Source organism: Formica exsecta, unplaced genomic scaffold, assembly GCF_003651465.1.
Source record: "Formica exsecta isolate Colony F162 unplaced genomic scaffold, ASM365146v1 scaffold160, whole genome shotgun sequence".
NCBI classification, from domain to species: domain Eukaryota; kingdom Metazoa; phylum Arthropoda; class Insecta; order Hymenoptera; family Formicidae; genus Formica; species Formica exsecta.
Window position 1 is genome coordinate 258,386 of NW_021848923.1, and position 13,997 is coordinate 272,382.

The following is a 13,997-nucleotide window of genomic DNA, read 5'->3' on the forward strand; positions in this document are numbered from 1 at the left end:
TATATATATATATATATATGTAAATTAAATTGGTTTATATACTTTTAATGCAGTGACATGATATACGGGAATAATATAAATAACATATATATAATTGCACATGATTAACATATATAAAGCAAGAATTGTAAATTTTTCTGATTTGAGTATATAAATTTGATAAATAATTATACAGAATTTTGTCAGAGTAATAAAACTTTTACATGTGCGGTTGTTTTCATAAAATTTATAAATCATGTGAACGAATCTGATATAAGATTTATTCGTCTTCCTTGCAATCTCCAGAAATTTTCGCACTTGAAATGAGAGGATGTATATTCGTACGTTAGAGAGAAAGAAAACGCAGAATTCGAGTGGAGGAAATGCAAGCAAAATGAACAGATCTATGCATCTGTACCATGTATATATGTGATAGATGTGCAATATATATATATATATATATATGTATAAATAGATAATTATGTACATATATATTAAAATTGAGATTATAACATAAATTCATACAAAAAAGAAGAAGAACACGGGATCCGAAAATAGAGGTTATAACGTTTACAATCTATTTATTATTCAACTCTAATGTGACTGTATTTCTCTACCCGTTTCCACTTTCAATAAGATTAAACGCTCGAATGATGACAGATGAGCGGAATTTTCGTTCGTCATACTACGAAAAGGTATGTATATTCAAATTATAAATCTATATAATTTTCAAATTGAAGTAAAAAACACTACCACTTGTAAGAGAGTTGCTCCACACATTACATTGCTATATAAAAAATATTCGTAGTATTTTAATATTATTTTTCTAAACGGCAGGTTGGCTTTCGTAGCGTTGAAGAGAAAAAGTCTTTGGAGATATTATTGAAAGAGCGCCCGTTTGATAAGACAAAATTAAAACAATTTTGTTTAAGATTCACTGTACCTGTTATGTATAGAAACTTCTTGTGGAAAGTGTTGCTCGATGTTCTACCTGTTTATGTAGAAAGCCATGAATTTATAATGGCTCAACGTACTGTGGAATTTCAAGATTTACAGAGAGCATTAAAAATTGCAAAAATCATAGATGATTATACAAAACCTCATCTGGTATTCTTAGCAATGTGGTTGTTACGTACGAGAAGAGCAAAAGTTGATATAACTGCTCAGTTGGAATCACCATTACACAGGTTTATATACTGTACTATTTAATATTATGTATATTATATATAAATGTATGTTGCCACATTTCAATTTAAAAGAATTGTTTTATTAGAAGTTTCAAGAGCAATCACAAATTTTTTTTGTTTAATAGTTTTACAAGTGTTAAAAAATATTTTGATTCTATAAAGTTATAGATACTTTATATAATATTGACATTAGGTAGTCGAACAATATATTATAATAATATTTTATACATTACAGAGCAATGAGTAAAATGGCCGAGACACTATGGCATATGATTGATATTGAATCGGAACAAGAGAAATTAGTGGATATGTATTGGATATTATCTGGACTTTTTATACAGGTTGAAAAGTTGCAAAAAGAAGTGGGAAGATTACAAGAGTGTACATACTCTTTGTTGGAAAGAGAGGATATAGAATTATATAAGCATCTTGTTAAGATTGATGCACTTTATAATCTTCCATATGATACATGGTTTTATTCATGTTTTGCTGGTGTAATATGCAATGGATCTATTGCTAAGTATATATATATTATAAATGATCACATTATGCAATTATCTGCAATGTTATTACTTAATTTTAATATTGGCAATATAGCGCACGATGTATTAAAATATTTATTTATTATAGGATATGGGATAAAATAACAGTCGGCGCGTATCGAATTTTAGTGTTTGTTGCTGTGGTTACATTAACCACCTTAAGACGGCTACTCTTAAGATGTGAAAGTATAGATAATGTATTGGATACTATTAATAATGTAAGATCACCAAAAATTTTTTACAATATCGTTTAATAAAACATGAGACACATGCATATATTTTCTCAGAGATTCCTGATTTTTAGATAACAGAAGAAACGTCAGAGATGATAGTCAATAAAGCAATTGAATCAATGCAACAAAGTGGAACAACTCAACAAGTCGATATGTATTTCACAAAACACAGTTAAAAAATGTTTTATACTATAATAATATAAAAATACATTGTGTGATTAATATATATATATATATTGAACTGTATACACAACACTTACTATTGATGTCAGGTATGTTTCTAATTTTCTTTCCCCCAAACTATATATGAATACAAAAAATGGAAATTTCTATGATTTTTATTATTAATTGATATTAAAGTGAAATTTGACTTTGAAATTATATTATTCGAACATACACAATGTCTCAAATTACAATTCCAGTTTATGTTCAATTTATTATTAGTTGATTGTTCCATATTCTCTGTTTTAAAAATATAAGTTTTTAGATGATATCCTCATTTATCTTAAAAATAATTTTTTATTAATGCATTCATCGTACATTATACATATACAATTACTTAACTCATGATAGAGTCAAGACTTATTCTAAACTTTATTCATCCTTAACATTATATAATTTTCCTGCACTCTGCTTTGTATTTATAATACAATTGTATATATTTATTTCAGCATATAAGAGCGATTTTATAAGTAATTCTAAGGAAATTGAAATTATAGAATTGTAGTTGCACTGTTTGCATCTGTTCACGATTTCTACTTCATTCTGTAATATTTTACCGACAACTAGACTCTAGAAAACGCATGTAATTTTGCATTTACATTTGATCGTAAGAACCATAGTACTTTTATCATATCGATGGAAACTTTAATTCTAGTAAATCTTTTTCTTTTTTAATCTAACACATGTACATAAATGAGAAGTTGATATTCAATATGTATTTATAAATACATATTTATTAAATTTTTATATCCACAAAATATCGTATTAATATCGTCCAATAAATATAATATGCATATAATAAAAATATAATTGTAAACTAAATATATCTTTAGATATTTCCAAGAAATACATAATTACGAAAAAGTGCAATATTTATGAAAAAAAAAAAAGGAAATTGTTGAAGGACTCTGAATAGGAGTGCGTTTTATACATTATACACAAACGTCTATAGAAATTATTGTTATTTTTAGATTAATTTGTGTCTGCAATATGTATCGTTAATCCCTCTTTGGCTTTAATAAAGACTAATCGATTTCATAATAACTTTAAGATATCAATTCAGCAATTAAAAAATTACTGTCATTTCCTACAAATTACTTTTAAATTCGATTTTTCGTGTAAATATATTATTAATGATAATAATATAAATATTAAACTGCATAGTTTAAATGATCTAAATTATAAATCAATGCCACTGTGACAAAATAGATATACTTTTCCTAAAAGATTTTGATATTCTTCTATAAAATAGAAGCAAAGTATATACAAAGCTTTATTCTATCATAAAATTTTTTTCTTTTCATTTTATAACATCAATGACTCCGATTATAACACGCATAAATTTAAGAATACTTCTGATTTTTAATTAATTATTAATAATACAATTTCGCGCGTTAGTCATAATATTGACGTCTACCATTGCCTTTGAATGACAAACTATGTATAATCTGCTGCTATCATTGAGGCCTTTCTCGTTATCTGTGTTCATAGTATCTATCTATTAAAATAAATAGTTTGTGCAAAACAAGACTGATCACATGATCTACGAATATTAGCTAAATTATATTGATGATGATGTACAATAAGTAATAATTATATTGTATCTATATAAAAAGAAATACGATCCACAGAATTTTAATCTTTTTTGATGTATTATTATGTATTGTGTGTAAAAATTATGCTTATAAGGAATGTGTGTAAAATCTATTTCTACTACTGTATAAACATATATAGATGCAAAAGATACATTGTGGTTTCCATCAAGTGCTTATTAGCATGTAATGTAAAAAGTGGTAACATAAATCAGAAATATAAGAGAAAAAGATACAGAAATATAGGATCAAAGTGTGTAAAGAATCAATTGTTTTTTAAGTTATATAAGAGCCTAATAAAAAATACTGATTACAACTTTCATTCGTGTGCCATTTTGTGCTGTTGGCAAGTTGCATAAACTAGGAGTCACTGATACTTTGCATAAAAGCTATCATATCTGTCGTTTAAAAATCGACGCAAGAATCTTAAAAAGGAAGAGCTAATTTAACACACATTTCGTAACATAACATGCTTGTATTACGATTATACTCGACTTTGAGATCAACCCACGTATCATCGCACAAGCACTGCTTGTGGGAAATTTGTCACAACCTAAACATTAAGTTCCATCAATAGTCCTAAAATCAATTTTATAGAGTTATTGCCTTAAACAAATAGTATAATACAATATAGACAATTCTATTACAATCTCCATTCGAGTCAGATGCACTTCATACAGCGATGACTTTTCTCGCTTGATTAAAGCTCAAGTTTTATCGCTTATCTATAACATTTTCATCGTATGCTATGGCTTGTTTTACTTTTTTTTTCAATAGACACTATAGCGCGGCAGAATTACAATTGTCGACTAGTGGCGATAACGGACCGATCTTTCCTCTTCCACTTCCCGCTCGGTCTGCCTCGTACTGAACATCTAAAGATAAACCTAAAATACAAAATATTTTAAAGTTTACATTGCATAATATACGGGTATAGAAGAATATTAAATTTTTTTATATGCTACTTGCGTATACATATAAGAATTTTCATAAGACACAAGAGATATCTCACATACAAATCTCAATGTGCTATTATTATGTTTAATTAAACAAAATTGCAATACAATTGTTGTAATACAATTTTCGATGAATCCCGTCACCATAAATATATTTGGCATATTTGACAACCTTTAACGTACATTTCTGATATGCGTATTTACCGGAGGGCCTCCGGGATGTGGATGGATGATGCAACGATCCTGTTGACATGGTATTTGATTCGGGAATAAACGCAGCTACCAACAGCGCGCAGATCACAAGTAATGCACCAAACACGAACGGCGGTCCTGGTACAAGCTGCAAGCGTCATTTAATCAATGTTCTTTGTTTATTTAAACAATATTTATACATAAATAATTTTTTCTTTCAATATAAATAAGTTTAATACAACATTGTATATACATGATGCACACACGTATATGAAAGACTCATAAGAAAACAAGATTAAAAGAAATTATGCTTACCTGTAGATTGATATTGATATTGGTATTGGTATTGGTATTGGTATTGGTATTGGTATTGGTATTGGTATTGGTATTGGTATTGGTATTGGTATTGGTATTGGTATTGGTATTGGTATTGGTATTGGTATTGGTATTGGTATTGGTATTGGTATTGGTATTGGTATTGGTATTGGTATTGGTATTGGTATTGGTATTGGTATTGGTATTGGTATTGGTATTGGTATTGGTATTGGTATTGATATAATATACATACCTGAGGCATTATATCAAGATGCGTATTAGTTCCCGTCCTGTTGTTCTCATCCACAAATGATGGTTTCAAGGGAAGATTAGGCGTGTCGTCGTTAAGATCAACGTGAAAAAGGTAGAATATAACACCAAACATAGCAGGGCCAAGTCCATTGCAGAGACCACGCATCCCTGTTACCATGCCTTGTACTAATCCTTGCTTATCAGCATCGGAATGCATGGATACAAACGCGGAAATTGCGGGGTATGTTATGCTTGATACAGAAGCAAGTACTCCAGCAGCCCACATCATCCTTGAAATAATTAATATTCAATAAGCTATGACAAATATGCTTATCCAAATATATTTTAATGAAAGAGATGTGAATATTGAACAAGAATAGTAGACATACAATTTTGATGTATACTGTGTACTCAAAACATAGAAAATTACATTGTCATTGTCTCAACTACCTAACCAATTATATTAATTATTGTGTAATATATTATATTGCTAAATATAAAAATAAATATAATTACCATGTTTGCGAGCCGAATCCATACCACATGAGTTGTAGCATCTCAAATAACAGACCAAGCATTATAGTATGTTTACTACCAAGTGTTCTCATCAAGGGTCCTAATACAAGTTGTGCTCCCACACTCAAGATGCCCACCACAGCAATAAATATAGCCACCATGAAACCGGAGAAGCCCATAGCCAGTTTTAAATAAACAAATATACAACTATACTGTCCTGCTTCAGGAAGATAGCTCAGGAACACAGTAACACACAGCATTAGAATAGTATGATCTTTTCCAACCTGTCGAGCAAATATCTATATCTATCAAATATCTATATTTATATACTTATATCTTTTTATTATATATTTATATTGTATGTATTACAATCTTATTTTTGGAAATTATACATTGTGTAATGAGTGTTATATGTACCTGCTGATAGATTTTATAAAACATACAACATATATAATACATGCTTAACAAAAGTTTTTACCTTTCCAAGAGCAGCAAATGGATCAGCTTGCTCCCATGATATAGGTGCTGGTGGACGTGCTTTCTCAGGCAAACTTTCAGGTACAGCCACTAATATGAAAAACACATCCAAGACTGCAATAGCAGTTGCTAATGCTACGGCAAGATTTTCTCCATATGTTGTCATGGTATAAGCACCCAAAGCTGGACTTATTACCATACTTGCAGCAAAAGTTGCAGATACCTAAGAAATGAGCAAAAAAAGATATATATAAAATTTATTTTATAAATTAGATTACTAAATAGTATTTTAGATAATTTCTTATTGCTACTTTTGATAAAAAAATTTCGACATTCAAATACACATTACAATATTATATTGTCATCCTCATGATAAAAATAATATATACATACCAAACCATATGCTAGCGATCTTTGATTTTCTTCCGTTACATCTGCGACATATGCAAATACCACTGAAAATGTGCAGGCAAATACGCCGCTGATGGAAATCATGGCAAAAAACCACCATGTATTAATGCTCATTAGGGGAATCGGTGCACATGTGAAGGCCACTGTGATAAGTAGAAAGAATTTTCGACCCCATACATCGGACAGGGCACCGATCAGTGGCGCAGAGAGAAAAGATAAGATTCCTTTAATTCCCATTATCAAACCATTCATCAGGAACGTGTGATCCGGAAATGTTTCGTTCAATACCGAAATAATAGGCATGGTCAATAATCCCCATGCGAAGAATTCCAAAAATATTACAACTAATGCATGATACACGCTCGCCTCGCCCACACCAGAACTCTGAAAAATAACAATACAATAGCATATTACATACATTTCATAACATTACATTTTAATAAATTATGAGATAGCGCCTTTAATATGAGTATAGCAATTGTATGAATTAAATTTTAAACGGAAATGAAGGCCTTCCGCATGTCATAAGCGATATTTATGATATCTTAGCGGCTGACCTTGAGATGTCTGTAGCATTGTTGAACAAATGTAAGAGGAGGTGTAAGTTTAGCTATAGCATGATCTTGATTATTATGTATCTCAGAACAGGACGGGCCAAAGCCCTCTGTTCCGCCGTTTGCCCCAGGGGGCATGACCCCTAAGAAATGTTACTATATATATTTCTTTTCATATTCACATTCTAATTGACGCTTTTGTCATTCTCCACTCATGCGTATGCGATAAAGAAATAGACAATCTTCTCTTAATATAATATTAGTACACTGTTTCCGCATATCAGTTTTATGCTAAATTTTAATTCGTTCTTCAATATTATTCTCAGTTTATTTGTTTCAATCATTGATTTGATTCGATCATTGTTTTCATGATTTTTCATAACTCTTTTAATATAATGTCCAAAATATTGCACTGTAATCGAAATACACTATATATGTACTTTGCTAAATACTTTATCTTAATTATTTTGCAAATAACTTCTTCAATTGTTCTGTCATTATATGTACGTTGTTACATTTACTGATATATTACATTTGCATTACAAATGAGATCATTATAAAACTAAAACTGCATATATATATTTTTATTATACATCTTTTTTTCACACATCAAAAAATCAATAACTGTCTATTTACACAAAACTTTGATTAATAATTTCTGTCATAAAACTGTCAGCTTTTTTTTATATATCTCGATTAATTATATTTCTGCAAATATTATCTATATACACATTTTCAATTTTAATAAAAAATATTAATATTCGCAAGATAGATACACGATAAGTCACTGTTGTCAATGTGTATATATACGTGGGTATGTATTCTTCTTGATTTTTAATTATATTTATATGACATATGATTTTTAACTTCCTGTCAATTATCAATGTTTGAACTGTGTTATGGCAGTGCAAAGCTCACACTAACATATTCTTGTCGCATCCTTGTAAAATCTGTACAACAGTAATCTCGATGTATACATCTTACAGCATGTATGTCAGAAGTATCACTGGGATCATATATATATATATATATATATATCTAATCACATTATATAATCAACTTTGTAATATTTTCTATCATTTAGTATACAGTGCCAAATCAAATGCGCGTCATCGGATTCTTGGCAAGTTATGAAATTTATAGATGGGAAGCCTTTAACATAGCTGATATAAATTAGAGTCTAGTAGAATTTAAAGCTGTGCGAGTAGAATTTTTTTTTCCCTATACGCATCGTCCCTTTTCTCTCTGTGACAGATCTTTCCTCATGACGGAGCAGAGATGCGTTAAAGCGAGCAGCATCCCTCTTCCGAGTCCATTAACGAGCGGATTCTCGCACGGCCTTGACTTGGTCGTCGCGATCAGGTGTGACGTCACAGAATTCTACGAACGCGAAAAATTTCGTCGACGACGAGGAGTTCTCGCAAAGCCGTCGACGTTCTCCTCTTTTTCTTTTTTTATTTTTTTTATTTTTTTTTTTCACGTTTCGCGCGGCGATGCCCACGCTATATTTAACATTGAAACATTCTCGACGAGCGTTCTCTGGTCGTATGAGACGATTATCCGTGCCACGGATGGAACTTGGCTTCCTCTTCGTGTCTCTGTCCGTATCTTAAGATCACAGCCGTTTATCGGCGATCGTTTGGCAAGATCCCCGACAATCACATATTTCCAGTCAAGATCCCTCGACGCGCTGTCAATCGCGCGATTCGTTCACATCGTTTGATAATTTATGCGAGAAATCAAACCTCCGCATTGCAACTGCTCCTACTGATCCCCCCCCTTCCTCCTCCTTCCCCCACCCAACCATCTCCCTCCCCTCCCCCCTCTTAGCGTTTTGCCTACACCTCTTCGAGCTAACTCCTGACTCGGCCTAACCTAACAATGGCCAACAGCTGGCGATCGAGTTGACGAATCTCTCGTATAGCGAAGAGAAATTTTTCATCTCGCAATGCATTTTGCGATAATAACATTCTCAGCGAAATTTTCATGGATTATCGGCGCGATTGAAAAAAAAATACATCGCGCAAAAATTGATCGATGCGCGCGACACTTGGCTATTTTTCTATGATGCTCTACACACACACATACACATGTGCGCGCGCGCAATCCTATACACTTACACACATAAGGCGCTAAATGGTAAAAAATAACACACTACGCGTGTGTATATGTATTATATATATACAGGGTGTCCCAAAGCACCCTTGACAACGCTCGTGAGCACGTAGAGCACAGTAAACTGAACAGAAAAGTCCTGTACCATTTTTTTCTATATATATTTTATATTTTCTATATATTTTCTATATATTATATATATATAATATTCTTGTTTTATTTTTCAATTATATAAGTTTGTCAGAGTTTAACTCGGCAAACACAATTCAAGAATCATGTGTTGAGAGAAAACAAGAAGTTGAATAGATAACAGAATAAGAGAATCAGAATTATTTAGCATTGATTATTGAACATGGTATAAATAAATAGCTTGCAAAGTTATAAATAATATTGGTTATAAGAATAAAAATTGTAAATGTAAAAATTCATGTATATATAAATGTGTGTATGCATGTGTGTCTAAATTATAGATAACGCAGTGAAGATAAAAAAAATTATTTTAATCGCTTTGATTTTTCTTCTCATGCACTGGAATTCCTTGTGCGATTAATAACTTTTTACAAATATGGACTAATCAGCTGATAGAACGTCATAATAAATTATGTAAATAAGTTGTACAATATAAAAAAGAAATTATATAAGTACTGGGGTCCCTTTTTTGTAATTATATATTATACATCTTGCTTTGTAAAACAGGAAAACATATAACACAAATTGGAGAACATGTGTAAAATTATATTGCATATGTATGCAAATAAGATAACAATTTGAGACATTTTAAATATAAGTATTTGTTTTTTTAATATAATTCAGGCATATACATGCTCACAGCTCTAATATATAAAGTCTTATCAAAGATAAGAATGTGTAAATATTAATATCTATAGATATTAATATCTCTTTATATCTCTATAACCTGTTGAAATATATCTATGTATAAGGAATATATCACTCTCATAGTCTTTAACTATGTACTGTCTGCCTGGGTATATTTTCGCTCAAATATTCTTTGGATTTAAATAAATTTGCACACAGTGTGAATAAAGTTTTTCATCTAATATCAATTATGTGTGTGCGACCTATGTACGTGAGGATAATAAGACCGAGATAAGAATTTCGATAGATTCTTTCATCATGATCATACACATCGAATGAGTGAGAGAGAGAGAGAGAGAGAAATGGAGAACGCCAGGCTAACGGTTACGAGGTTAAAGAAGTGTCAAAATGATGAGATTTATGAAAATTCTTTAATACCGTGATGACTCCATCCTTCATAATGGACTTTCGGCTTCGTATGATCATGCCCACGACCTTCTTAGAGACCTTGGCAGGCATATTCACGCACTGCGCGCACAAATTCTTTCGCTTCTTCAATTTCATGAATTCTTAGAATTTCGTCGACACGGTAGGAGGCATTGTTCCCGCGACACCGCAGTCTATCGCTATTACGCGAAGGATTACTTTCAGCTCCGAATCTTTCTCATGACGGCATCTACATAATAGTGATGCGAGCAACGCTAAAAGAACAAGCTAACGACTAACGTATTGTCCGCGTGTCTGCGAACTAATACAGACTGCCGTGGATAATCATGAACTATCAACTGTCACGAGATGATCGAGCGTACACGTCGCGATGGGTCGATTTGCATTAGAGTCTAAAGCCCGTATCAGACTACGCATTGAAAATTGAGATTAAAGATTGAAATTTGACCAATCAGGACAAAGAAATTTTAGTTCCTTTTGTTCTGATTAGTCAAATTCCAATCTTTAATCTTCAATTTTCAATGCGAAGTCTGATACGGGCTTTAAAAATTGAAGATTGAAGATTAAAGATTGGAATTTGACCAATCTGGGTATCGATCAAGTAACTTTTTCCCTAGGACGGAAACGTGAAAAGTGAAAAATATTAGCATTGAAATCAATGGCAAAATTTTTCACTTTTCACTTTTCCGCCCTAGGGGAAAAGTTACATGGTCGATACCCTGATACGGCTTAAAGCCCGTATCAGACTACGCATTGAAAATTGAAGATTGAAGATTAAAGATTGAAATTTGACCAATCAGGATAAAAGGAACTAAAATTTCCTTGTCCTGATTGGTCAAATTTCAATCTCGATGCATAGTCTGATACGGTCTTTAGAGGGACTCTAGTGTAAACATACTCTGTGCAAGCCTTGCAATGCTGTGTTCCGATTCCCCATCCGGGTGCACCCGATATTATATGTCACGTATACTATGGGCGCGTTCCACTTAACGACCGCAACGCTCGCGAGCATTATTTGTCTTTGTTTAACATTCGGTGAACAACAAAGATGAAATGATGCTTTTGATGCTTTAGGGTTTCAATAACCGACAACAACACCTCTTATCTGTTCAAGGTGTTGGTAGAGGTGTTAAAATGCCAATGCCCGGCATAGCTGGTCCATCAGATACACTGGGCAATGTTAGATTAGCAGTACAACACATGCACAATATATATACTTACATAAATCATACATACATATATTTTTTCTTACATTAAATATTAATTTCTTTATTATTAAGCAAAATTAAATGGATTTCATGACAAATAAAAATGTTAAAAAAAATGTATACATATATGTGCACTTATAAAAGAATATATATATATATGTGCTTTATTCTAAAACTAAAACTTCTATTAGCTTATCAATTAATGCAATACATTTCTCTAAAATTATCTTGTTTCTACATGATTATTTCACGCATTATTTCTGATTTTTGTTTTCCATATTAGAGTATACCCGATTTATTTGCACAAATTAACTTTTACGTATTCCATAAAGGCACTACATGTACAAAGATTATTAAGTATCATATCGATTGCTTCAGAAACAGCGATAATAATTTTCTGCAAAATGTTGGGTCTGAATTGCTCTGCATGTGCAAGTCCATTACCCATTGCTTCAAATTTGGTTTACTATACTACCAGACAAAGGCAAAAGCCATGAGTAAAATATCTTCTTTATTTTTAGAACGTTTCATTAATATTTCAACCAAAGAGAATTAGATAGAGTGGAAGGTCCCATAAGAGCGTAATGTATTTTTGCGTATACAGTTTTCAGTGCCCTTTTGTGAGTCTGATGCCCTAAGTGTATATCTCACATTCCCGATATTACGCGATATAGAATTCGTATTGATGGAAGCACTCATTTCATGCAATCAATGTCACTTTTTGATCAAAGTGAAATGTGTTACATAATAAATTTTAATAGTTGCGATCGAATTTGAACAAGAAGAAGCTAAGTAATTGGGCATCAGACTCGGTAGATGGCATTGATCGCTGTATACGCTTACCTTCCACTCTATCTAATCCTCTTTGATTTCAACGATTTTAAACAGTTTTTTCAGACATTTTTCATCAATTTTCATATAACTCATATCTTTAAGAAGTTATTCAAAGTCAGAAATTAATGGCAGATTCATGCTCCTAGGACAAGCATCGTTCAAATAAAACTCTATTAATAAATCAGTCAATAATTTTTTTAACTGATTAGCGATAGAATCATCAACATAGTTCTCGGAAGATTGAAATTTGACCAATCAGAACAAAGAAATTTTAGTCCTTTTTGTTCTGATTAATCAAATCCTAATCTTTAATTTTTAAACTTTCAATTTTCAATGTATAGTCTGATACGAGCTTAAGATTGACTACGTTTACATGTCACCCTTAATTGGGTTTAATAACATCCGTATAATAAATAAATAAATTGTAGTCAATAACTACATTTACACGTCATCCGGTTACGGATTGACCAATCAGCTGGCAAGTTGTTTTGCTCTGATTGGTCAATCCGCAACTGTCAACCGTATCTTCGGCCGGTATTCATAGTCCGTTCTTATATTCAAGATCGTCTTAAGTACGATCTTAAGATACTATGCGGCCATTTCATTGGTTGAATGGGATCTTAAGACGACCCAAGACCACACTTAAGACGATCTTGGATATAAGAAAGGACTATGAATACCGGCCCAATCCGCAACTGTCAACCGTATCTTCAACCGTAACCGAGCCTGCAACCTGTAGTGTAATATGGCTTTAAGGCCGGTATTCATAGGCCGGTATTCATAGTCAATTCTTATATTTAAGACCGTCTTAAGCACAATCTTAAGATGTCCTAAACCAATCACAGAGCCGTATTAGCATCTTAAGACATTACTTAAGACGGTCTTGAAATAAGAACTGTATTTGAATACCGGCCATAGTCAGTTCTTATTTCAAGACCGTCTTAAGGCCGGTATTCATAGTCAGTTCTTATTTCAAGACCGTCTAAAGCCCGTATCAGACTACGCATTGAAGATTGAAGATTGAAGATTAAAGATTGGAATTTGACTAATCAGAACAAAAAGGACTAAAATTTCTTTATTCTGATTGGTCAAATTTCAATCTTGAATCTTGAATCACAATCTTCAATGCGTAGTCTGATACGGACTTTA

At 31.9% G+C, this 13,997-nt stretch overlaps 3 protein-coding genes across 9 annotated transcripts in view; 1 reads left to right on the forward strand and 2 right to left on the reverse strand.

Annotated features, from left to right (window-relative positions):
* The window catches only part of LOC115233146, a 2,638-nt gene extending 1,770 nt beyond the window's left edge, over positions 1 to 868 (reverse strand). The window contains exon 1 of one of the 4 annotated variants that reach the window (XM_029803426.1): positions 733 to 868. The gene's annotated coding sequence lies outside the window, so the exon portion shown is untranslated. Of the gene's footprint in view, positions 1 to 42; positions 120 to 203; positions 356 to 504; positions 642 to 732 lie in introns of those variants that run through there. The other 3 variants (XM_029803425.1, XM_029803424.1, XM_029803427.1) reach the window with 3 other exon arrangements.
* LOC115233145 (TBC1 domain family member 7) lies at positions 507 to 3,207 on the forward strand. Of its 2 annotated transcripts, XM_029803421.1 has the most exons (6): positions 507 to 674; positions 817 to 1,166; positions 1,402 to 1,686; positions 1,797 to 1,926; positions 2,013 to 2,213; positions 2,613 to 3,207. In XM_029803421.1, exons 1-5 carry the CDS (start codon positions 630 to 632, stop codon positions 2,115 to 2,117), a joined length of 915 nt encoding a protein of 304 aa, XP_029659281.1. In that variant the 5' UTR covers positions 507 to 629; the 3' UTR covers positions 2,118 to 2,213; positions 2,613 to 3,207. The 2 variants fall into 2 exon arrangements, with proteins under 2 accessions (XP_029659281.1, XP_029659282.1); XM_029803422.1 differs by lacking the exon at positions 2,613 to 3,207 and having other exon boundaries at positions 1,996 to 2,154.
* Positions 2,441 to 11,122, reverse strand: LOC115233139 (hippocampus abundant transcript 1 protein). 3 transcript variants are annotated; one of them, XM_029803411.1, is made up of 7 exons: positions 10,798 to 11,122; positions 6,857 to 7,258; positions 6,465 to 6,686; positions 5,987 to 6,270; positions 5,472 to 5,760; positions 4,895 to 5,051; positions 2,441 to 4,642 (listed from the first exon to the last, which is right to left on the reverse strand). In XM_029803411.1, exons 1-7 carry the CDS (start codon positions 10,921 to 10,923, stop codon positions 4,536 to 4,538), a joined length of 1,587 nt encoding a protein of 528 aa, XP_029659271.1. In that variant the 5' UTR covers positions 10,924 to 11,122; the 3' UTR covers positions 2,441 to 4,535. The 3 variants fall into 3 exon arrangements, with proteins under 3 accessions (XP_029659271.1, XP_029659269.1, XP_029659272.1); XM_029803409.1 differs by lacking the exon at positions 10,798 to 11,122 and adding an exon at positions 7,432 to 9,206; XM_029803412.1 differs by lacking the exon at positions 10,798 to 11,122 and adding an exon at positions 7,432 to 7,566 and having other exon boundaries at positions 4,916 to 5,051.
* Positions 11,123 to 13,997: the final 2,875 nt, after the last annotated feature.

Coding starts and splice junctions, on each gene's coding strand:
- LOC115233145 (XM_029803421.1), top strand. CDS start 630: ATGATGACAGATGAGCGGAATTTTCGTTCGTCATACTACGAAAAG. Junction 675..816: donor GTTCGTCATACTACGAAAAG/GTATGTATATTC, acceptor TCTAAACGGCAG/GTTGGCTTTCGTAGCGTTGA. Junction 1,687..1,796: donor TGCAATGGATCTATTGCTAA/GTATATATATAT, acceptor TATTTATTATAG/GATATGGGATAAAATAACAG.
- LOC115233139 (XM_029803409.1), bottom strand. CDS start 7,566: ATGCCCCCTGGGGCAAACGGCGGAACAGAGGGCTTTGGCCCGTCCTGT. Junction 7,259..7,431: donor AATGCTACAGACATCTCAAG/GTCAGCCGCTAA, acceptor GTTATTTTTCAG/AGTTCTGGTGTGGGCGAGGC. Junction 5,052..5,471: donor ATCTTGATATAATGCCTCAG/GTATGTATATTA, acceptor TGACGCTTGCAG/CTTGTACCAGGACCGCCGTT.